Here is a 26,169-nt window from a genome sequence, read left to right as displayed (position 1 = left end):
CTTAACTTTCTTCCAGACCAAGTCGCCCACCTAGAATGCTCGAGGAATCACGCGACAATTGTAGTTCTGCTTCATTCTCTGCCTATAGGCCATCAGCCGGACGGACGCCTTGACTCGCTCTTCGTCGATCAAGTCCAATTCTAGCTACCTCCGCTCGGTATTATCTTCGTCGTAGTTCTGGATCTGGGCGGACTCTACGCCGACTTCGACTGGGACGACCGCCTCGCCTCCATACACCAGATGGAAAGGTGTTACTCCCGTTCCCTCTTTAGGGGTCGTGCGGATGACCCATAAGACTCCCGGCAGCTCGTCCAACCAGCTTCCTCCCATGTGGTCGAGCCGAGCCCGAAGAATTCGGAGTACTTCCCGGTTGGCTACTTCGGCTTGACCATTGCTTTGGGGATACGCCACCGACGTGAAGTGTTGCTCAATGTCATATCCCTTGCACCATTCCTCAAGCTGATTTCCGACGAACTGTTGCCCGTTGTCCGACACGAGCCGACGCGGAATGCCGAACCGACAGATGATGTTTTGCCAGATGAATTTTTTGACCATGTGCTCGGTTATCTTGGCCAATGGCTCAGCCTCTACCCACTTGAAGAAGTAATCTACTGCCACCAATAGAAACTTCCTTTGCCCGGTCGCCATAGGGAAGGGTCCTACGATGTCCATGCCCCACTGGTCAAATGGGCAAGACACGGTGGACGCTTTTATTTCCTCCGTCGGCTTATGCGAGAAATTATGGTACTTCTGACAGGAGAGACACGTTGCGACGGTCCGAGCGGCGTCCTCATGTAGCGTTGGCTAAAAGTATCCGGCCAGCAGGATCTTCCTAGCCAAAGATCGGCCGCCCGGATGACCTCCGCAAGATCCTTGGTGTACCTCCTGGAGAATGTACTCTGCGTCTTCTGAGCTGACACATTTTAGCAGCGGTCGGGAGAAAGTCTTTTTGTAAAGTTGATCTCCGATGAGAGTGAATCGGTCGGCCCTCCTCCTTAGTAGCTGAGCTTCTTCCCGATCGGACGGTGAGGCCCCTGAGCGCAGAAACTCCATGATGACTGTTCTCCAATCGCTTGGGAATGTGAGGCCTTCCATCCGGTCTATGCGCTACCAAGGATACCTGTTCGACTGGTTGCTAGATGACGACCGACGATATCGAGCTTGCGAGCTTGGCTAATTCGTCTGCCGCTTGGTTCTCCGCTCGGGGTATTTTCTGGACCACTACCTCGATGAAGCCGGTCTTGAGTTTCTCAAAGGCCTCTGCGTACAATCTGAGTCTTACATTGTTTATCTCAAAAGCGCCCATGAGTTGCTCAGCGGCAAGCTGAGAATCAGAGTGGATCACAACCCGACTGGCTCCAACATGTCGTGCCACTTGCAATCCGGCTATGAGGGCTTCGTATTCCGCCTCATTATTGGTTGCCCGATAATCTAGCCGGGTGGATAAATGCATCCGCTCTCCCTGAGGCGACAATAGCATGATCCCAATTCCGCTTCCGAGCCGAGTGGACGATCCGTCCACATATATTTTCCATGTAGCTTCGGGCTCGGGCTTTTGTACTTCGATCACAAAATTTGCCAAGGACTGCGCTTTGATCGCCGAGCGGGGTTGGTATTGGATGTCGAATTAGCTAAGTTCCGTTGTCCACTTGATGAGCCGTCCGGATGCTTCAGGGTTCAGGAGTACTCTTGCGAGCGGGCTATTTATCATCACAATAATGGTGTGCGCCAAAAAGTAAGGGCGCAACCTCCGAGCGGCGAGTACCAAGGCGAAAGCCAACTTCTCAAGACCGGTGTAGCGAGACTCAACATCTTTTAAGATATGGCTTAAAAAGTACACTGGCTGTTCCTCACCGCTCGACCTTACTAATGCTGAGCCCACAGCATGCTCAGTTGAAGATAAATATATGCGGAGCGGCTCACCTTCGGCTGGTTTCGCCAACACGGGTAAGGAATTCAGATAAGTCTTCAATTCCTCGAATGCCCGATCGCACTCCTCGTCCCATTGGAACTTGGTGGCTTTACGGAGAATCTTGAAAAATGGCAAGCTCCGATCGGCGGTCTTAGAAATGAACCTTGACAGCACCGTTATCCGACCGATGAGACGCTGTACCTCTCGGAGATTTCTGGGAGGTGGCATGTCCTGCAATGCCTTTATCTTGCTGGGGTTCGCCTCTATACCCCGCTCGATCACAATATAGCCCAAGAAGCGCCCGCCTTTTGCCCCGAACAGACACTTCTGAGGGTTAAGTTTGACGCCATACCTTCTCAACATTTGGAAGGTCTCCTCCATGTCCGCGTAGAGATCGGCCGCCCGGAAGGAGTTGATAAGTATGTCGTCCACGTACACTTCCAAGTTGCGTCCGATCTGCTCCCTGAAGACCTTGTTCATCAGACGCTGGTAGGTGGCTCCCGCGTTCTTCAGCCCGAACGACATTACATTGTAGCAGTAGGTGCCATCCGCCGTGATGAAGCTGACCTTCTCTTGGTCTTCTCGGGCGAGCGGCACTTGATGGTAGTCTTGGTATGCATCCAGCATGTATATCAGCTCGCACCCGGCCGTGGAGTCCACTAGCTGATCGATCCGGGGAAGGGGGTAGAAGTCCTTCGGGCACGCCTTGTTCAAGTCCCGGAAGTCGATGCAGACTCTCCACTTGTTGCCCGGCTTGGAAACCAGGACCACATTTGCAAGCCAACTCGGGAATTGTACTTCCCTTATATAGCCGGCCTCCAGAAGCTTTTCTACCTCCGCCCGGATGATTACATTTTGCTCCGCGCTGAAGTCCCTCTTCCTTTGCTTCACCGGACGAGCGTCCAGCCGGACATGAAGTTCATGTTGCGCTACGCTGGGCGAGACCCCAGGCAACTCATGGGTCGACCAGGCGAAGACGTTGCAGTTTCGCCGCAAGCATTTGATCAACTTCTCCTTCTGCTTCTCCTCCAGATCGGATGCTATGAAGGTGGTGGCCTCCGGTCGGGAAGGGTCAATCTGCACTTCCTCCTTTTCTTCATAAATTAATGAAGGTGGCTTTTCAGTAATAGCATGTACCTCGACCCGCGGCACTTCCGAGCAGACTTTGATTTGGCTCGGACCATCTCCACGTAGCATCTTCGAGCGGCCAGCTGGTCTCCCCGCACCTCCCCTACTTGATCCTCCACCGGGAATTTGATCTTCTGGCAGAAGGTAGAGACAACCGCCCGGAACTCGTTGAGGGCTGGTCGTCCCAGGATGACGTTGTATGCAGAAGGAGCATCAACCACGATGAAGGTGGTGGTCCTCGTCCTTCTGAGCGGCTCCTCGCCCAACGAGATAGCTAGTCGGACTTGGTCGACCGGCAAGACTTCGTTCTTCGTGAATCCGTAAAGGGGGTCGTCATTGGCAGTAGTTCGACTCGGTCAATTTGTAGTTGGTCGAAGGCCTTCTTGAAGATTATGTTGACTAAGCTGCCTGTGTCAATGAAAATGCGGTGAATAGTATAATTGGCTATTACCACTCGAATGATCAGGGCGTCATCGTGAGGGACTTCAACTCCTTGAAGGTCCCTGGGCCCGAAGCTGATCTCGGGTCCGCTCGCCCTTTCCTGGCTGTAGCCGACCGCGTGGATCCTCAGCTGCCTCGCGTTCGCCTTTCTGGCTCTATTATAATCTCCGCCGGTCGGGCCCCCGACGATGATGTTGATCTCTCCCCGAGATGCGTTGCCCCTATTCTTCTCCTCCCGAGCGGAAGGTCGAGGTCGTTCATTTGACGCTCGGTGGTGGACTCCGTGCTGTTGACGATGATGCCGCTCGGGGTATCTCCGTTCTATCCTTTGAATGGGGCTCCGCTGTTGGTGTTGCCGGTCTGGTGAAGGCGATCGACGATGGTAACTCCTCGGCGCGGGATGAGCGATGGGGGGTAGGCTCCGACAGTCACGGGTATTGTGAGTGGCCGACTGATGGAGTGAACAAAACATCGGAGTCCATACCTTCCCCTTGTGCTTGGGCCGATCAACCGCAACTTGCTGGACGGCGTGCGGCCGAGTGTGCTGATGAGGACGGGCGGCTTCGGCTCGCGGTCCTCTGGGTGGTTGGTGACTGATGGGTTGCTTCCGCTCGACTGGAGCTGGTTGGTCGCTCTGGGCTTCTTTTCTTCTCGCCGCCTGGGCTTCCTCCACATTGATGTATTCATTGGCTTATGCAGCATGTGGACGTAGTCCCGGGGCGGCTTCCGGATGAGCGATCGGAAGAAGTTACCATCCATGAGTCCTTGCGTGAACGCGTTCATCATTGTCTCCGAGGTGACCGTTGGAATGTCCATGGCCACCTGGTTGAAGCGCTGGATGTAAGCTCGGAGTGGCTCCCTCGCGCCTTACTTGATGGCAAACAGGCTGACGCTTGTCTTCTGGTGGCGCCTGCTGCTTGCAAAATGATGAAGGAACGCCGTTCGAAATTCCTTGAAACTTGTGATGGAGCCGTCTGGCAGTCTTCGAAACCACCGATGCGCCGATCCCGAAAGCGTGGTGAGGAACACTCGGCATTTCACACCATCTGTGTACTGATGCAGAGTGGCGGTGCTGTCGAATTTGCCCAGGTGGTCGTCTGGGTCGGTTATCCCGTTGTACTCCCCGATCGCAGGGGGCACATAATGCCTCGACAGTGGATCGCGAAGGATAGCATCTGAGAACTGTCGGTTGGTCCGCTCGGGAGACGCGTCCGATCGGGGCGCCTTTCCTTTTCTGACGTCCCGGATGGGTGCTTCGTCCGACGAGGATCCCTTGTCTTGATTGGCTTGCGCCACCTTCGAGGGCGTCTAGAACAGAGCCTGATGAAAAGGTATCGGGGCGGGCGGCGCTCCCATCTGTGTGCCGGCCGACCTCTTATTTTGCCCCCATATTGAGAGCTGCTCTTGCCGGTCTTCGGGTGGCGCTCGACCTCCCGAGGCTGATGTCGCTTGCTGCACTGCCCGCTCGGCCTGAGCTTTCTGTTGCTGCTCCACTATTTTCGCTGCTCGCGCTTGGACGAGTGTTTCGAGCTCCTCAGGAGAGAGCGTTACCAAAAGTTGACGTCTAGCTTCTTCCATCTTCTTGGCTCGGATTCAGGTGCGTTCCCACAGACGGCGCCAATTTGATTCTGTCCGAGCGCTGAGTCGACGGACGCTGGGGATGTGGCACGCTCCGCTGTCTCCGACTGGTGGTGTAGCTCTCCGACGAACCTGCAAGGAAGCCGAGCCGGGAGGGGTTTCCCGGCGACGACCCTCTGACGCTCAAGTCAGGCAACGAGAGAGGCAGCGTAACGAGGCTACAATAGAGATGTGTGCATACCTTCGTTGACGTCTGAGGGTCTTTATATAGGACCCCGGGGGAACGCGAGCACGCTTCCCGATGCGTGCACGCTTCCCCAAACATACCTTAACGAGCCCGTGTCAGAAAAGTACCTCTGGCGCCATTTCGCAATCGTCCGAGCATATCCCGGATGTGACGGTGGAAGCTTCCACCGTATGATTCTGTGTACGGCTCGCCCGCCAACTCTACTGCTTATCGGCGGCAGGTGTCTAGAGGATGATGTTATTCCCTGTCTCCTTTGTCCTCTTACGTTCCTTGTCTGTTCCAGGGCCGAGCGGATCGGCTGCTCGCAGACATATCACTTTTGCATCGGTCATACGCTCGGATGAGACTGCTCCTACCTGTGTTGCCTTGTGTACCGGCCGAACGGACAGCCCGCTCGACCCTTGAAGCCTTTTTACCTCGAGCATCGGAAACCCGACCCCTAGTCGGGTTGTTTTGATTCGGTCCGGGGATTCTCGGTCGGTCGACCTGCGGTGACCGGTCGGTCGACCTGCTTCGTCCAGTCGGTGGGTTTCCTGGTTGAATCCCTTGGCTTTTGACCTCCACGTGCTGCTGACCCTCCGCCGACGAAGATCCCCCGTCCTTATCACCGGATCAATTAGTATGATTTATTCTATAAAAATTTTTATTTGAAAATAAAGTAGAAGTTATGTTATTAATCATATCTCTAAGTTATTGAGATATAAATGGGTTGATTCGGCTGTATCGATATGCAGAAGAGCTAAAACAGATGGATGGATTGATGTTGTGATATAAAAAAAATAAGAAAGAGAAAACAGTAGTAAAAATTATGAGGATTGAGGTTGTGAGAAAAAATAATATAGATAGTAATAATTAGATTATCCATTTGTAATTTGAGAATTATAAAAAATTGAAATTACTAATATTTTAAAATTATTTTTTTATGTGAAAAGAAAAATAATATTAATATAATATAATTTTATATTATACTAAATCAATTGAGAGCGATTATTAGAAGGTATAGATTCGTAATTAAATAACAAAATATTTTTGTCAGTTTTTTTCCAAAGCGAAAAAATTATTTTCCTTAAATAACACTTCGGACGTGAAATGAGCACGACGGACGCCGATCTCTCGAGCCAGTCTCTCCCAGCCCATTCCATCGCCCGGCACCGCTGCTTTCCTATCCCCATTATCGAAAGAAGCAAAAAGTTATGAACGATCCACTTTTCCACCCGAGCCACTATTGCTTCTCCAAAGTAGGTCCTACTTTTCTAATCTCAAACGCAGAGACCGGGCTACACGCGTGAGCGTACATCTTTCCCAATAGCCTTCTGTGATTATGCGATCGCAGCTTGTTCGCGAATGAATCAACCCAACATTGGGAGCTATTACTTTTTATCATTCACATGCGATCGCATTTGAATCCGTTGTGAAGATCCCATGCGGGAGGACGAAGCTTTTTGATTTTTCCCCCAACCTCCTTCGGTTTTCATCGCAATCGTCAAACTTCATCGGTCACCGTCGCGACCACAGCAGGCCGCTCCGACTCCTTTCTCCCTCTCCCGCACTATCTTCCGCTTCTTTTAGGGTTAGAATTCCGATCTCTAGTGCGATCGTCCTCCTCTCTACCTCCGCCGTTTCCGTATTCCACTTTCCCCTTTCGTTTCGTTCTTCTGCTCGCTGATTGGCGTTCCATTCGTCTGATTTAGCCTCCTTGATCTTGTTAGATGGCAGGTGGCTGGAGTTAGGGTTTGGATTCGCGGCGGATTTGGTTGCGGGGAGGGGGGCGCGGAGCAGGATGTCGATGCACGAGAGGAAGACGATCGATTTGGAGCAGGGATGGGAGTTCATGCAGAAGGGTATCACCAAGCTGAAGAACATCTTGGAGGGGCTCCCGGAGCCGCAGTTTAGCTCGGAGGACTACATGATGCTCTACACGTATGTCGCTCGTAGTTCACCTTGCTTTAACTTTTGTTCGCCAGATAAGTGTTTTGATGGTTATGGAGTTGTTATCCCTTTGTTGAAATAGGACTATATACAACATGTGCACTCAGAAACCTCCACACGATTACTCGCAGCAGCTATACGACAAGTACAGGGAGTCTTTTGAGGAGTACATCACTTCCATGGTGAGCACGATTCAGTTTCCTTGCTTAGATCCAATTTTGTAAGAGAACTTTTTCTTTGATCGACGCCGGGGTGTTTTTTTTTTTTTTACTGTGGTACTTTATGCGATCTAGTATGAATTCTCCAAACAATTAAATTATGGACGCCTAATCTGTAATTAGCTTCAAGCGTGCAACTATCTGCTTGTTAAGCTATGATTTACCGTACCAATTTGGGTTGTGCCAAGGTCTATTTTCGTTCACACTTTTTGAAATTTAATTCCTATGTAGCATTTGTTTCTTCTTACAAAACTTTTCCCATTTGCAATTCAGCATTGAGTTTGAGAAGATTGATGCTAACTCAAGCTATGACGAATCCACTGATTTTCAGCCCCTATACCTGTAAATGACAGTTTCCTCTTAATAAGATTTAGGGGCGATGTTAGCTGCAATGTTATATCATGGGATTATGGGAGTTGTTATGGTCTATGTTGAGCTAGTCAACTGCATTAGTCATCGACTTGGAAACCTATTTTCCAAAAATAGAGCAATAAGCGAAAGCTCCTTTCCTAAAAAAATATTGCTTGTCTTTGGAACCTTTGTGGTACTAGGCTGCCAAAGTAAATTACCTTTCTCTTTTTAGATGACAGTTCATATCACGGGGAGATCTTAAAAATCCATTTTTTATTAAGAAATTCAATTCCATGTTACTTCATTTTGTTTTCTTTTGACCCATACAATTTCGTCTGATCAATTTATGTGGTAGTGATTGGTTTCTTTATTGATTTTCTAGATGGTTCTCTACTCCTGTTTCTTTCATGTTTACATTCCAGGAAATTTCATAAGTGCCCAAGAAGGAGAGTAATAAATCTTTCCAGATATCATAGAAATTTCATAAGTGTATGAGAAGGAGAATAAATTTTTCTATATGTACTTGTTGTCAATGTCTATTGATAAGAAAGTTATAACAATTTACAATTAGGCCTCCCAGTCATTGAGCTCCTTGTGTGAATATTGCATCTTGATTATTTTCAGCATGTAAGGGTTGAAAACCCAAGATGTTCACTTTAGTGTTTGTCCAATTCCATTATGGGCTGGTCTTGTTAGAGGGCTAGTAGATAATGACAGGTTGCAGTATATTACATTAGAGAGAACATCTGTAAGGTTCAAGCTATTTGGCTTGGCTTGTTAATTCTATTACAATAACCCTTGACCTTAATGAGTAGATTGTCAGTAAACCTATTCACATTTGTAAGTGATAGGATGTCGAAACTAATGCCTCCTGTGTCTCTAAAGTTTTCCCTGTGAGGTAGAATAAAATGCCTCAAAATCTAATTATTAAAGAAGCCAACTACTTAATGAGTCATCTCTTTTCTGATATTATAAAATCAGTATATTCATACTTTAGCACATAGTCTTTACAATCCAAGAGTTGGTTTTGGTCCTTCTCTTCTATCAAGAGACATCAAAAGTATGTGAATTTTGGCCAATGGTTATGCTCATGGTTTGCTGATTTGCACATGTCCTTAGAGGATACACCTAAGAGAAGGAAATGCAGTTGTGTAAAAAGATTCTGACAATAAGACACAACTTATAATTAGATGTAATTGGCATGAAAGAAGGTTTAGAGTTTAAATTTAATGTACAGTAACTAAATTACTTTGTGCATTTGATTCTTTGATCTCTGAAATTTTATTTTGATATCTTTCATTTGCTTATAACTTTTAATAATATGAATTTGTAACAGTAACTATCTTTCATAATTTTGCTGAAGTTTCTTTCTTCTTCTGCTCAGGTATTGCCATCTTTGAGAGAGAAACATGACGAATTTATGCTGAGGGAATTAGTTAAAAGATGGTTAAATCATAAAGTCATGGTCAGATGGCTTTCTCGTTTTTTTCATTATCTTGATCGCTATTTCATTGCACGGAGGTCACTTCCTCCGCTGAATGAAGTTGGCCTTACTTGTTTCCGTGAGCTGGTAAGTTGCAACTTTCTTGTCTTGTGTTCTTTACTGAATCATTTTTGTACAATATATTATTTGAGTCCCACTGGTTAGATATTCTTTATATTTGTTCTTCTTGAGGTTTGCAGGTTTATCATGAGGTCAAAGGGAAGGTTAAAGATGCTGTTATTTCTCTGGTAACTTGATGATTTTTCTTTGAACAATTACTCTACTTTATATATCCAGTTCAATTTGATTTTGATTGGTCTGCTAAGTAGATTGATCGAGAACGTGAGGGGGAGCAAATTGATCGCGCTTTGTTGAAGAATGTCTTGGACATTTTTGTGGAGATTGGGTTGGGTAATATGGAATGTTATGAAAATGACTTTGAAGCAGATCTACTCGAGGATACTGCAGCCTATTATTCTAGGAAAGCTTCAAATTGGATTCTAGAAGATTCATGCCCAGATTACATGTTAAAGGTATTACTTTCCTGAATTGCTAGAGTAGGATCGATTACCTTAGCAAATTTTCATCTCAAATCTGGCTTTGTTAGGCTGAAGAGTGCTTAAAGCGTGAGAAAGATAGGGTAGCTCATTACTTGCATTCTACTAGTGAACAGAAGATGCTAGAGGTACACTCTGCCCTAATTTACATGACAATTAGTGATTTATAACTTGAATTTACTTGTGTTACAGTACTAAAGTTTACTTGTAATTTTGACAATGTATGGATATAATTTACAAATAACTTGCTTTGTTTTGCCAATTTCGATGACCAAATTTTGTTTGAGTCAACAAATTTTAACCTTTTAACTTTTCTTAATCCTAGAAAGTGCAACACGAGTTGCTATTTGCATATGCCAGCCAACTTCTGGAAAAGGAACATTCTGGGTGCCATGCCTTACTTCGAGATGACAAGGTACCTACATCTCTTTGTTGTTAGCGTCTCTGTATTAAGTAATCATGTGAAGGTTAATAAGTGACCGTGAATTTCCTTTGTATTATAGGTGGAGGACCTCTCACGTATGTATAGGCTCTTTTGCAGAATATCTCGTGGTCTTGATCCTGTTTCTCAAATATTTAAGCAGGTTTCTTTTTTATTTTTTAATATATATTTACAGTGTTAATGAAATTTCACCTGAATTCTGTGAGTTCAAAATCATTATTGTCATGTAGCATGTGACTGCTGAGGGTACAGCCTTGGTCAAACAAGCAGAAGATGCTGCAAGTACCAAGAAGGTAGGCTATTATTGTCTTCTTTTGATACTTTACTTCCATTTAGATATTTTTAAATTTGGGCTAATCTAAGTACTAAGGTTGTTGCTAAGAGTATTAGTTTAATAGGGTAGTATGTAGCGAGGTTAAGTCCCACATAGGTATTTTAGGTTAAGGGTTACCTCGAGTCCTATATATACCCATGTGTTATCTTAGAGTAATGCAAGTACATTTAATTTTCTTTTCCAAAACGACATCAACCTCCCTCTGCTCTTCGATCCCTCATTACTGCTTCATTCAAGCCAGTTCATGGATCGTCTATGCCCTCACTGCTAGAATTTTATGGCTGTCCTTGGTTACATCTCATCATGGCCCAATTATGGAATGAGGGGCTCACTTATCTTTAGCAAGGAAGGCATCCCAGATGGTTAAACCATACTCAACAAGCAGTATAGCTTCACTAATCACCATTGGAATCGTTGGTGACTCCTGCCAAGAGCTGCTAACCTTTGTTGGTTACCAGGTGCAGAACTTCTAGTATGTGCCCACAGACACTGACACCAGTGATTCAACCAAATTCACCTTCACTGTGTGCATGGTGCATGGCAATCACCTTCCTAGGTCATGAACAAAACAATGCCACCTTATGCAACTGCTTAACAACCCAGATCTACATCTCTTCTTCTGTGAGTTTGAAGATGATACTGAATTCTTCTGCATTCTTTCACATCTCCAGTTCTTTTTTGCCTTCTGTTGGATTGTTTGTATCATTGTTGGCCCTTATAGAGCTGCTAGTGCATCTACTCATACTCTTGCTCATCCATATTTGCTTGCCGTCAATGGCAGCAAGCAATGGTTTTCTGCCCTTCTTCTGCATCCACGGATGGCATCTTTTCCTCCATCTTTACTTCCTCTCTGCTTTTCCATGTCTATTGTTTCCCAGATTTCTTTCTTCGCTGTTTCATCTTCAGAACTTTTTGTTCCTCCAGATTCCAGTTGTATTCAAATTTGTTTTCCCAATAAACAAATCTTCTTCACAAATTCAGCTCCAAATTTCTTAAATCATGGATTCCTCTTGGTTTTGAGTTCTTCATCTGGATTCGTTGAGGTTGCCTGTCTCTAGATTTTCTTTAAAGTACAAATCTTCTTGATATTTGTTCTATTCTAATCTATGTGTTCCTTCTCCTATAGCAATTCAGTTCTGTTGTTGAAACAGCCTCAGTCCTTGGTTTCTTTTCCTAGTGTTTGCCATTTGCTTTCCTTAAATTACTCTTTGTGCTTCTATACTCTGTCTGTTCTCCCTTGACCTCCTCAACATTGTTTTTGTTTCTTTTTCCTCCTCTATTTACCCTACTATTTATCTATAGTGAAGACCTATACAGAAAAAACTTGTTCAAATTTTGTTACGTCTAGCAATGGATCGGGTTGAGCTATACATCTTGAGTGAAGAACTGAATGGAGAGTATCTTGTTCTCATTTTTCAATGTCTTGCAATGAATCGAGTTGTGTTGTCTATCTTTCATCTAGGACTTTTGAGTGCTTTCCTTTCTCTCAGATTATTGCATGTTGTTGTATGCATTGCTCTGGGGAGAAGCCTACTTGGGAAATTAGTTCCTTAGATATCTTCCCCCTATCTCTTTTTATTCTCTTTACCAATGTGCTGATTTGAGGTCAAAGACATTGTTAATTTTTGGCTGATCTGGGATCAAAGAGATTCTTGGCTACATGCTTCATTAACTCCTTAAGCTCTATTTTGATTAAGTGCAAATATTATATTTTTGTTTTATTATGGTTTGCTTATGAGAGTTTCACTAGGTTATATAACAAGTTGGACATAAGATAGTATCTACTCTCCAACTTGAGAGGAGTGTTAAGAGGATTAGGCTAATAAGGGGATTATGTAGTTGGTTTAGTCCGACGTTAAGATTTTAAGTTTAGGTTAGATATTGTCTTATATATGCTTATGTAATGGTTGTCTCACCATTATGGAATACAAGACATTTTTCTTTCCCCAAATTCGACGGTTTCAAAACAAAGTAACTCGTTATGGAAAATTAGTAATTTGGAATACCAAGCTAAAGGAGTTGGATGAAAATTAGTCATTTACAAAATAATGCCGTCACAACGGTGCCAAAGTGAAACATTAAGGATCTTTACTATTAGCCATAGGAGTGCTGAGGATTCTGAACATCTACCATTTTTTTAAAAAATATTTTCTACCTTTAGTTAGGTTCTCCTTGAATTTTGTCTTAGTTTGGTTCAAATTTTCTTCTTGGATCCAACTTGATCCAATCCAAAAATATCTGCCAGAATCACTCTCGATGTGATGGATTGACTGAGCCATATCTGGCAATCCTTAAAACAGATTTATCAATTTTTTTATCTCAAAGGCCAAAATCTGACCTCCATGTCAACATATGCTTAGTTCATTCTATTTTTTGTCCAACTTGAGTTGGGTCTATTGACAAAAGAACGTAATCGACATAATCCCTGTCATTGTTTCCAGTCAACTCTTTTGCCTCTCTACATTATTTCACATTACAGGTTGTAGTAGCTTAAATTGGTCTTTTGCACATGGGTGAACTAAAAATTTGAACAGTCTCTGCTTTGGTTATCCATAATCGCACTATTACTAATTACAAAGCTTGAATTTTGTTATGTTTTAGTGTTTTTAAGTAATCACAGCCATTTAAGTTTCTCATTCTTGCAGTTACTAAACTATTGTGCAGTGTACAAGTTAAGAAAGTCAAAATTATGTTGAAAGTTTAACCTTCATTTTTCAGTTATTTGGAAGCATTATTGTAGACTAATGTTTATTATGCAGGCAGAGAAAAGGGATGTTGTTGGTTTGCAAGAACAGGTAACCTGAGACCTTTCAATGTGCACTTTGTTGCAAGCTGATTGTTTCGATTGTAAGAAATTGGATAGTTATTGTGTGTGAATAAAAAAAATAATTTTGAATTTCAGGTTTTTGTTAGAAAAATTATTGAACTCCATGACAAATACTTGGCCTATGTGAATGACTGCTTTCAGAATCACTCTCTATTCCATAAGGTTTGATTTCTCATGCAGCTGTGAGGAACTTGTATCTCTTGTGGGCTTAAGTTCTATTAACCCTTTCAGGCACTGAAAGAAGCTTTTGAGGTTTTCTGCAACAAGGGTGTTGCTGGCAGCTCAAGTGCTGAGTTGCTAGCTACTTTCTGTGATAATATCCTTAAGAAGGGGGGAACAGAAAAACTCAGTGATGAAGCCATTGAAGAGACACTTGAGAAAGTAATTACCTTGTTTAAGTATTAGTATCTTTGTATGGTTCTCCACCCATTATTCATCTCTGTATGTTGTCATATATTGCCCCTTGGGTTTTTCCAGCTTTTCTGCCAACTTTTGGTTGCAATTGATAAGAAAGCTTGCATTTGCAGGTTGTAAAGCTACTTGCATATATCAGTGACAAAGATCTGTTTGCTGAGTTCTATCGGTATATAGATTATGTTAGTTTCTGCCTTTTTCATTACCATGCTTCCTGATTGTGAATCACCTTCAGGAAGAAGCTTGCTAGGAGATTACTTTTTGACAAAAGTGCTAATGATGACCACGAGAGGAGTATTTTGACAAAGCTAAAGCAGCAATGTGGCGGACAGTTCACCTCAAAAATGGAGGGCATGGTCTGAATAGTATGTTTCTTCTTGATTGCTATAAATTACTGGCTTAATACCTCCTTTTTTAATTTCCTCAGGTGACTGATCTAACTCTTGCCAGAGAAAATCAATCTAGTTTTGAAGAATATCTCAACACAAATTCTCAAGCAAATCCGGGGATAGATCTAACAGTTACTGTTTTGACAACTGGATTTTGGCCAAGTTACAAATCATTTGATCTCAACCTCCCTGTAGAGATGGTCTGTCATTTTTTCTTCTTTTTGTCCTTGTTAATATTTAGCTTCCTACCCTAGCAATTGACCTATTAATATGGACTTCATCTCTCACATGCTAGTAAAAGAGCTAGTGCTTATGTTATGTGGTTACTTCTGATATGTTCCATCTCTGAGCAAACATACTTGTTACAGCCAGCCTGAATTAGCTATGGCTACACACATATTTCTCAATCATTTCTACATTTTACCAAATATTGAACGTTTTTCTCATTTCTATGTTGTTCCTGAAATCTTCTGTAACTTTCCATTTTATTAATCCAGTTGTTTTTGTTGAAAATTTTATTAGTTGTAACATACAAGCACCTTATGTAATCTTTATAATATAATTGATATCAAGGTAGAGGGGGCTACTTAGGATTAATGTCTCATAATATTCCCTATTAATATGAGCCCTAACTATATCCAGTCAAACCCAGTTGTCATATCCAGATGAGTAGGCACCTCATGATCTTGCCTTTTCCTGCACTTTCCTATTCCATATGCTCTCCCCATCTCTCTTGCATTCAGAACCTTGTGCTGTGTCTCTTCACCAGATGTAGCTATTGACTTCTCCAGTTCTGCTGCTTCAAGCCACCACAACATTGCTTGTCCATCGAACTCATTTGATAGTTTATTGTGACAAGATCAGCAGGTGAAATTCCTATAACTGACAACTGAAAACTATAGAAAGCTGCAGACTCCATGCCCATTAACAGAGCAGTTATGGAGAGCTTGATTTCATTGTCAGCATGCATCTTCCCCCGTTTGAAGTCTTTTCTCTTGTGCTGCAGTCTCTTCAATCTACAACAAGAGAAGGCGATGGTAGTGTACATCATATGTGGCAAGCAGCTAACTAAAGAAGCTTACCTCAACCATTTCATCCCAGCTCCTTCTAGTGTTAATTTCCCTATGCGGTGTGGGTTCTCATCAAGAAGAGATGCCTTAATTGTGGCAACCTGGATTGATTTTCTACTTCTAGCGAAGCTGATTCCTTCGGTTTTCTAATCTCTCTAATGCTTCCTTGGTTTAGTGTCATCTGAAACTTTTGGTCTAAATTTTTTTAACATTTACAAGCTTGAAACTTTCAGAAACACCACTCTTGTCTGCCTTGTGCAACTGACGGACAATTGTTTGTATTTATCTCCAGCAATTGCACTTGTCGCTCTCCCATTAGTATGGTTTAGACTAAGCAAATTTTGCATGATGCTATTTTTGTTAGTAAGCTCTACATCATCCCAATATGTGATATCATTGGTTCATAGAGGTACTTTATTGCTTCTATGATGCTTACCTCTATGTCAAAGATTTGGATTCTAGATTCAGGTGCTTCTGAGCATTTGTGTGCTAATATTTCTTTTTCTTTAACCCTATATTAGCATCTCATCCTATCAAAGCAATTCTTGTTTCATGAGTCATCATTAATAGGTGGTTGGCCATGTGATTACTACTCTATCTTTGCCACTTTCTTCTCTTCTCTATATTCCTAAAATTTCTTTTCTGTAGACAAACTTACTAAGTGATTAATTGTGTTATAACCTCTGTTGCTTATTCTGTTTCTAATTAGGATTCACAGAAATGAAAACTTGATTAGTATAGAGGCATTGAATCTCAAGGACTGTTTTCATTGGCAATGCTACTCATGTATCTTTACTTGCAGTTGACTCCTCTTCTCTTTAGGTACATTGTTGATTAGGACATCCAGCTTGCAAAGAATACAGAAGATACTCTACTGTTTGTTATTTTTCTTAATGAAAGAATAGTGTGGAGTCCTCTCTATCTTCTCTTCTTTTTGTACTGAGATGAAAGAAATGTTTTTGTCCCCTTAAGGGTGTTAAGAATTGATAATGCCAAAGAGTATTCATGCATATTTCACTTTTTTCTTTCAAGTCAAACTGTTCTCCATCAGTCATCTTACTCTCATAGACCCCCGGAAGAACTTTATCACTTGATATGAGAATCCCTCTAGTTTTTGGATAATGCTATTTTTATGACACGTTATCTTAAAGCCCACCTAGTCGGATAATGCTTGGTTATTGTTGTTGTATCTTAAAGCCCACATGCACTCTTCTATTCTTCATGATCAATTATCCTTTTTCTGTTATTTCCTTTTGATTCTTCTTAAGTCTCCCAACACGTGTGGATGCACTTGTTTTGTCCATGTTTTATCCTCTTGTAAAGGATAATTGTTAACAAAGTTTGTTAAATATGTCTTTCCTTTATTATTCTTGTCTAAAGAATGTATATCGTTATTCACTTGAGTTACATAGGGCTTTCACTTAAGTCAATTTTACTTTCTTTGAGTTTTTTTTTCTCCACCTCAACTCCCATGCTTTAGTCTCTAGTTGTGGTACTTCCTATTCCTATTCTGTTGTCTAGCCCATAATCTTCCACTGCAGAATGGATGACACTAGAGACTCAAGTTTCCATCCACTACAAACCTAGAATGACTAACACTAGAAACTCAGCTGCTACTGACCTACAACAAATGACCATGAATTGAGCATGTTGTAGTTGCTCCTCAAGACTCCTCTACTGTACTAGAACTCTTCATTTGATGCTTTCTGATGCTATAAACGAATGGTACAAGTGCACCACATGAAATCTATTTTTCATGCTTCCTTGTCCCCTTGATATTCTATTTTATTTCTTTTGATTTTCTTGAGATTCACCAACCTATCTCCTAGCCCTAGGCTCTATTTGATTCAAGGTGGAGGCAAGGTAGAGATAGGTTGTGATAGTTGAGATGGAGCCGCATTCTAATGGAACATGGGAATTATTTACTCTTCCATTGGCAATTCTATTTTTAGTTGCAAGTGGATGTGTACTACTAAAACATCCTTTCTGGCTCAATTGATAAAGTTAAAGTTTGATTAGGTGATGAAGAAAATATACAAATACATGGTGATGATTATATGGACATATTCTCCCTTGGGGCTAAAGTTACTTTAATCCATCTTCCTTATATTGACAGATATATCCCAATGGTTGTTACCTTGGATAACATGAATTTTTCATGGTCATACGGATGATAAGGTATAGCTGTAGCAACATCTTGGGTTGATTTTTTAGGTGAATATATTTTATGCAAGGTGATGTGGATGATGAGGTATAGCCATAGCAACCTCTTGGGTTGCTTTTGTAAGGGAATATATTTCTATACGAGCAGAATAAGTCTCTATATGAATTGAAGCATCACCATAGAGCATGGTTTGGTTAATTTAGTTATGCTTTTATATAATTTAATATGGCTAGGGTGCGTTAGATTATTCAATGTTTCACATTATATCTTAGTTTGGGAAACATATTCTAATTTTCACATAGATGACATGAACATTGATATTGTAGAATCACATGTCTGAAAAGCTTCTCCTTTAAAACTTCCAAACCAAGGATTTGGGAGATCCTAAAGTATTGTTTAGAGATTGCCTGTTTAGGGAGTCACATATTTCTCATTGCAAAAATATGTACTTGATGTGCTTGAAGAATTAGTATTTTTAGTGTTAGACCTATTGACATTCCCATGGATTCAAATATCAAATTAAGATGGATACAAGGAGAATTAGTGTCTGATCTAGGAAAGCAATGCAGATTGGTTGGTAAATTGAATTATCTTATTGTTACTTGACATCTTATTTGCTACACGCGTGATTAGTCTATTTTTTTTAATCTACATGAAGGGCTATTGGGAGGAAGCTCTAATTTTTTTTCAGTATCTCAATAATGCCCCAAATAAAGGTGTTGTATAACATGATTGAGTGTGAGACCATCTTTACATTATAGGGTGTATTGTTCTGGATTGGTCTCCCAACAACATTTTACATCATGCTATTGTTTCCTTTTAGGAGATAATTTAATATTTTGGAAAAGGAACAAGTAGACTGAAGTGACCAAATCAATTGTATAGATTGAAAATAGCTGTGTCTTGCCATCTGTGAGTTTATTCAAGTCAAATAATCAATGACGGAATCAGTTAGTTCTTCTATTGGACCAGTGAAGCTATATTATGATAGTAAGTTATCATGCACATTGCTTCTGCTCCAGTTCACAAGTACAAAAGAGATTTCAATTTTGTTAGAGTAGAGGTGCAATCTTTATAAATTCAATTCATAACAAGTTAGTGTTATGTAGTATCTTTGAGCCCACTTGAGGGGGAGTGTTGAGGGCTTTATTGAAATGTTGTCACATACAAAGGACCTTTTTTTGTAAGTATTCTTAATATAGATGTAGAGGGCAAACTTGAGTTAATTATCCATAATATTCTTCCATTAACAATTCAATCACAGACTCAAAAGAATGTACTGTAAATTTTGTGGCATTGCCTTTAATATAATACTGATACAGCACTAAATCTGAAGGCTGATTTTTTTTTTTTTTAAATAATAACCATCTTACCCATTGTATTACCCTTGTTGGATAAAGGGAAAAAACACTCATCATCAAAATAGAGAAACCCTGGATCCTGACTGCATGCCTTGTACTCTTTCCCTAGGCTGTGACTTTTTTCATATGTGCCAATAGCTTGATAATGCCTTTTGAACCAAGAAAATCTTGGGAGGGAGAATGATAGAATACGTGGATCAAACATGCTGCTTGAATGCTTGTTGTAACAATTGGAAGGGTCTCTCTCTCTCTCTACTTTTACAATAACACAGTTTTATTAATTGTAATAAAAGGTGATTACGTTCACCTCAAGCGCCCCTCACAGCCCTCCCTAGGTTATGTGAAGGGAGATAAATCATGAGGTCAGCCTATAGCAGACCGCCAAGTGGCTAGAGGGTGGGAGGAGTTTTTCCCTAGGGCATGCACCCGCTGGGAATTGATCTCTGCCCAACAAATCTACCATCCTCTAGCCAACTGGGCACCCGGTCTTATTAAGATTCATAGTAAAAATGATAATAAAATAAAATTTTATTTCAGATCCTTGAATCAGTTTATTTTATTGGGCTGTTTGTGTTAAATCTGTCTATTTTATTTGCATTATTCAATCCCACCAAGCAACTTGTCTTTGCCAAGTTAGTAAACTAGAAATCTGTCTATTTTATTTGTGTGAGAATAATGCCATATCAGTATATTTGTAAATATAGTCTCATTTGATGGGCATCTTTGTGACTGATAAAGAGATTCGATTCATCCAGCAACTTCCTATGGAGAGGATGACTCAAATATGTCCCTAAACCCTAAATTCCCCTATGTAAACCTTAAAAATATAGCCTCATAGTTCTCATATATATAGAACATACTATTTCTCTTTTGTGTATCATTTAATGTGAGTATATGGCTAAGATGCAGTTCTTAATAATAAGTACTAATTTCTTCCTAGTATTCGTCTCTATAAGACGGTTCAATCAACTGATTAACCCCTTGTTTATCTTCATTATTTTCAGTCTTCCACATTTCCAGGCTTTATTGCTAAAATGAGATGTGGACATTCTATGATAGTTATGCTTGTGGTGATAATGAAAACACTATATTATTCTATCATTGAAGGGTAGGGTGAGACAGTTTTCTCTTTTTTGTCTCCTAGTATCTTAAGCAATGATGTCAGGACTAGTATCTATTATAGTAGAAGTGGTGTGGTTGCTTTCCTCAATTGGTGATTCTATAGTGTTGTGGGTTCTCAATCTGTGAAATTATGCACCTGAACATAGAAAATTGAAATATTGTTCAATAATGCAACCTTGTGTCAGACGACCTCTTTTATCAAATTGAGTGAACTAGAACTTCACCTCTTTGAATGTTAGATCTTGTGGACTACTTTTTTTTGAAACAAAATAAAAACAAATTATAAATTAACCAAAAAAAGTAAACAACTTTTTTTAGAAGCTGCTTTATGTCGTGTTTATGCGAATAAGTCTATCGTTGAAGTTGTCATGCCTCATATATTGATTAATTCAGTGTAGATTTGCGCTCAGGAGGCCATGATCAGACTATCCTCTTTCTTGAATTTATGCATTTTCTGTTTATATGGGATCTAGTGCACTGGATCCCTTATCTTTAACTCCTTGAATTATTGCAATTCACTTATACCAGATCCCTTGTAATCGATACATTGTGTGCACGGGTGGTGAGGTGTTTAGTGTTTGTGTCAAGGGGAACAGTGCATATAATGTCTATATGGTTAGTAACAATGGAAGAAGAGGATCATTTAAGTAAGCAAGGTAGACATGTGGATTCTGAAGTGGGAACAAAGTTGGGTTTGGATACCACTTGTTGTAACATTTGGTAAGGTTGTGTGCTACAATCGATTATCTCACTGTTTGCATTGCTTGTTGCTCTCTCCAGTAAGAAGAGAAAATATGAGAACAAAATTTTATTGCCCGAAACTAATTAGACCTATCAGTATTGGGAATGAGTCATGGCACTGTCCTATGCGACCTAAAGTACAAGTTACAGAGAACACAAGACTGACTTGAGACAATTATGTTTTATGATAAACAGGTTGACTTGTTTATTAAATAAATTAAAATTTTAAAATATTTGTAATTTTTACATTATCTGAATTAGTTTCTAGAATGTTTAACTATTCTTATATTAAATTACTTTTCACAAAATTTTACTAAACTATATAATTTTTCATGACTTTATATTACATGGATGATGCTACCTTCCTATGATGTGATTAACATATTATAAATAGTAAGATTTGAGTGTTTTTGTATAGGCTTTTACTATAACTAGATTTGAGCAAAATAAAGTAATTGTAACGGAGATAGTTTAAATTAAGAATATGTTAATATTTACCATTGACCCATGGACTGGTTTCTTTTAAATTAGTCTAATTAATTTGCATCACCAAGGAAATTAGTCCTTGAGTTTCTTTTTCTTGTCAATCAATTTCAACTTTCTTAGAGTAAGATCAGCCTCTTCCCTTCTGAGCATAATAAAACTTGGCAAGGAAGACAACACTGGCCTGCAGAACATGGAAAAGTAGTGGTTATAACAAGAACGTAGGGATTGTCTTTATTCAGGACATTGTGGATTTTGTTGTGTTCAGTGCATAACTCATTGTAGTTTTCAATAATTACATGTTTGGTGCTGCTCACAGGTTAAGTGTGTAGAAGTTTTCAGAGAGTTTTATCAGACCAAAACCAAACACAGAAAGCTTACATGGATCTATTCTTTGGGCACATGTAACATCAATGGCAAGTTTGAGCCCAAGACAATGGAACTTATTGTGACAACTTATCAGGTCTGTAATAATTCACTTTTCATTTATTCAGAATAAAATGGAAATTAACTGGGAGCATCTTCTGAGTGTACCATACAGGCAGCCGCCCTGCTGTTGTTTAATGCTTCGGACAGATTGAGTTATCAAGAGATAATGGCGCAGCTTAACTTGGGTGATGATGATGTCATCAGATTGCTTCACTCCCTTTCTTGTGCCAAGTATAAGATTCTCAATAAAGAGCCAAATACAAAATCTATTTCTTCAAATGATGTTTTTGAGTTCAATTCCAAATTCACTGACAAAATGAGAAGGATCAAGGTCTGGCTATAAAATAATAGTTTAGAATATTACTTTACTATGGTTGTATTTTTACAACTTGCCTCCTGGCTATTCTTAACTGCAGATACCTTTACCCCCAGTGGATGAGAAGAAAAAAGTAATAGAAGATGTTGACAAAGATCGACGGTATGCTATTGATGCCTCTATTGTTCGAATTATGAAAAGTCGGAAAGTATTGGGCCATCAGCAGTTGGTGATGGAATGTGTTGAACAACTTGGTCGCATGTTCAAGGTAATTGTCTTCCTTAGTTTGGTTGATGTTAGTATAAAAACATTATGAGAACTAGAGAGGTCTGGTTGGCCTTCCATGATTAAAAATATTTTGGCAAAAGCCTAATCAAGCACCCTACTGTTTAGAAACACTCAAACAAGGGCTCCCTTTTGAAACTCTATTAAGGCCCAATAGAATAAAATATCTAAAATACATCTGTAGCAATGTCTTAAATAAAACGTTATTATATAACAATATTCGGATGTTTTGATCAAAACACTCTTCATCTACAAAAGATTAAAACAATTGTCATGAGAGCAAAATTGAAATTGCTTTTCTCTGGGATCAGAGTATTTATAAAAATAAATTTCCTTTGTGTTCTTAAAAAATAGGGTCCTTATTTGAACTCCTCCCAAAATGTTTATTTATTCTGTTTACTTTCCATTAACAGTGATATGCTAAAATTGGATAACTTGTATCTGCGTATCTTGGTTTTTTAGGTTCATAACTGTAACATCAGCCAATTTAGTATTGTTTGGTTGCTTTGTCAACTGTCCTTTTTGTTTGCTTAGCCTCTAATTGTCATGGCATAACTTAATTGTGCTGTTTCCAGACATTGCTTTAAAACTAATTTATTATTGAAGCAATTCTACCCAAACTGATAATTTTGTTAAATTTAGTTTTTTCTGACATATCTATTGACCTTTCTTTTCAATTATTTGCTCACACAGCCTGACTTCAAAGCAATTAAGAAAAGAATAGAAGATCTAATTACGAGAGATTATTTGGAGAGAGACAAGGATAACCCAAATATTTTCAGATACTTGGCTTGACCTTTGGAGAAACACAATTATCTGGCCTCATTATTTCAGGCATCTGAACATCAATTTCCAAATTCGAGACTGCAAATTTCAGGCCTTAGTTATACTCAAAAGGGTACCTGGCTGAAAAAAGGAGAAAATTCAAGAACCTGAGACAGCTTCCTTGTATATCCATGCTGAAACAAGCTTTACTAGCATTAATATCTGCAGCAACGAGAATTGTGTAATGTGAAATTTCTAGTGCTAAGTTGGTTATTGTATTTTCTTATTGTAATCATAGGATGTTTGACCTTGTCTTTGAATTCTTGTTTTCTGTCTCTTTATAACTTGTGGTATTGTTTCGTTAGAGCCTTTCCCGAAAGGCAGTTGGCCAACCTTACGAGAAAAACACGCCCCAAACTATATTCAATCAGCATCGGCTATGGCTTGCACAAAATAGCACATTAAAAATGTAGCTGAACTGAAAAATGTACTGGTCCATAAATAATTGTTACTTTGGCTTGTTGATGTATTTTCTATGGTTTGCATATGAATTAGTGTCAGGTATGCAACTCTAGCGATGCAGTTTGTCATGCTAGTGTTGTTGAATTTATTAGGCGTGGCAGTGGGTACCATATCTATTTTTGCACTATTCGAGTTCAAACTCGATCAAGTATCTGCTTCGGATGAGAAATGGATGCATGAATTCGTTGAGTATTAAATTAAAAAAGGTAAATTTATATGAATACTCAAATTTGATTTAGATGGATTGGATACTCATGTAAATTCAATTATGGAATATCAGTTGCCATCCCTACTGTTTATACTGCAGGAATCGAGAGTAATCTTTTGGTAGTCCAGATGACTAAGTGCTAAAAATCTTGTTTTCTGTATGGTGATGGGTTTGAGTTTTATCTCTCTCAAATTAGAATGCTATGTTTATCCTAAGTTAACTTTAGCTTATTGAGTCAGAGTTGAACTCAATGCATTAGTTTCTTCTCGCAATAACTTGCCAGATACTGAAACTTCACAAGAATTCTTTAAAATCAAGTTGCTAATATCTACTTCCAGGTTCGTAGCACAACATAGAAAAATTCTTTCATTTCTTAGGAATTGATAACCAGGCTTGTTCCAAGGTTAGTACAAGACACTGTGAGATTGTGAAACTGTAGTATTTAGATCTTTTATATGATAGTAGTACTATAGGATGCAGTCGTCTTTGACCCAACAAGTGCGACTAGACTTAAGTATCGAATAAATTCTGAATTTTTTTACAGATAGACTGTGATTGTGGAGTCTGAGAGTTGCTGTGCGGGTATATGTAGAACCTACAAGAGATTGATGCTTGGGCACACGGTAGAGATGAGATATCTCACTTTTTTGCATTAATAATAAGAGAAGATTTAGGAGGATTAAGATAATTCTTGTATAAGATGTAGATACTTATTTGTTCAGTTTTTATTATATTTTTGTTCTCATACTTGCATTTATTTTTATGGACGTAGGCTTATGCTCTACCAAATTAGTATTGTTTTGTTCACACAATCAAGAATGGTGACATGAAAATATATGATGATGGTGAAATCGATGATGCACGAGGAGAATGGATGAAAATAGAGAATTAATGATGATAGTGAAATAAAATAACAAAAGATGAAGATAACAGTAAATATGCAAATGATGAGGTGGAGGAAATAATATGATTTGATGAAAGAGAAAAAAACATAATAAAGAGTGGTGAATAGTATAAACAATGGATGAAAGTATATTAGAGATGAAGATGATGACGGTGAAAGAAAAATATGGTGATAGTGAGAAATAAAAAAGGGGTTGGATTTCATATATTAGATATATTTTTTAATTAATATAATTTTTAATTTTCTTTTTCTTTAGATAAAAATGTGAATTTTTCTCATGATGAGATTTTTTTTATCTGATAAGTATTATATAACTAAAGTTGTTAAATGTTAGAGAAGTACCTTCAATTAACAAAATTTATATATATTATCTAGGGATGAAACTTTTTATGAACATTGAATGATTTTCTATTTACAGGTTTGGTAGGAGGTTTGATTTCTCTTTATAATGATTAAGGATACCAAATCTGTTTTCACTGGGCTGTGGTGTAGTGGTAAGCACCTTGGGGTTCCTTATGTGCCCATGATTTAAAATTCGGAGAGCACAAAAAATTTATCTTTCACATTTGAACTATTGAAACCGCATGATTTATTTTGAAGGGCGATGAAAAATTTACATGAAGTTAGATCGATCATCTCTAGAATTAGTTAGTTTTACCCTCTCCAGAATTAGATTGTAAAACTTGAATACCTAGATTATATAAAAAAAACTAAATCTATTAATGCAATAAGACTTGCAAGGTACTCCATGTTCTACAAAATCAAAAAAAAAAGACAAGACAAAAAAGAGGTTGAGAGATGCATGTGAAGAGAAAAAAAGCATCATCATGGCAATGTTTGATAGGTGTACAATAAATTTATAACTAAAAATAATTACACTCATGTCAGCTATTTTTTATAGCTTATCTCTAAATTATAAGAAAGATAAATCATAGGATCAACTTATAGCCGACAAATGACTAAAAGTTGGAGAATAAATTTATGACATAGAACATTATGAAAATACCCTAGACATGGGGAGTAATGATATTAATTAAATCCATCTTAGGAATGTTTTTAATTAAAAATTTATGAATATATATACACACATATAACATCTTATATTTCTTTAAACATATTAAAAACTAATCTTTTACTGATTAAAAATATCTTACATTTAATTTTTAGAAAGAGTGATGATTATTATTAATTACAATAACTTTCAGGTATAGTCGAGTTTGTTATCACATAGTAGATTTACAAAAAATTAAAAAATTATCCTCCCAGGTAATAGTTAACTTCGATTTCTTGATTTATTCTCTCCTAATGGTATGGGGGCAATTGTGGGGGACGGAGAGTCCTAGGATAATTTTACTTTTATTTTTTTACAAAATTAATGGAATCGGATATATAGATCCCTTCATATCATTAGACTTTATTTATTACTATATGCTTATTTAGATTTAAATAAATTTTATCTTATTATTTATTATTAATTAACTTTTTTTATGGTCCTCTTTCTTATTTCATCCACATATTTATTAAACTTTCACATTACTTATAATTTTGA

At 39.4% G+C, this 26,169-nt stretch overlaps 1 protein-coding gene across 3 annotated transcripts; it reads left to right on the top strand.

Annotated features, from left to right (window-relative positions):
* The first annotated feature begins 6,715 nt into the window (after positions 1–6,715).
* Positions 6,716–23,306, top strand: LOC122042296 (cullin-1). 3 transcript variants are annotated; one of them, XM_042602331.1, is made up of 20 exons: positions 6,716–6,876; positions 7,016–7,226; positions 7,318–7,417; positions 9,189–9,374; positions 9,488–9,535; positions 9,617–9,820; positions 9,895–9,972; positions 10,170–10,259; positions 10,348–10,428; positions 10,517–10,579; positions 13,380–13,415; positions 13,523–13,609; positions 13,679–13,828; positions 13,975–14,030; positions 14,097–14,217; positions 14,289–14,450; positions 21,511–21,654; positions 21,733–21,951; positions 22,037–22,204; positions 22,915–23,306. In XM_042602331.1, exons 2-20 carry the CDS (start codon positions 7,087–7,089, stop codon positions 23,014–23,016), a joined length of 2,235 nt encoding a protein of 744 aa, XP_042458265.1. In that variant the 5' UTR covers positions 6,716–6,876; positions 7,016–7,086; the 3' UTR covers positions 23,017–23,306. The 3 variants fall into 3 exon arrangements, with proteins under 3 accessions (XP_042458265.1, XP_042458267.1, XP_042458266.1); XM_042602333.1 differs by having other exon boundaries at positions 6,764–6,924; XM_042602332.1 differs by having other exon boundaries at positions 6,765–6,930.
* The last annotated feature ends 2,863 nt before the right edge of the window (positions 23,307–26,169 follow it).

Source organism: Zingiber officinale, chromosome 2A, assembly GCF_018446385.1.
Source record: "Zingiber officinale cultivar Zhangliang chromosome 2A, Zo_v1.1, whole genome shotgun sequence".
Lineage (NCBI taxonomy): Eukaryota > Viridiplantae > Streptophyta > Magnoliopsida > Zingiberales > Zingiberaceae > Zingiber > Zingiber officinale.
This window is presented reverse-complemented; position numbering and strand designations above follow the sequence as displayed.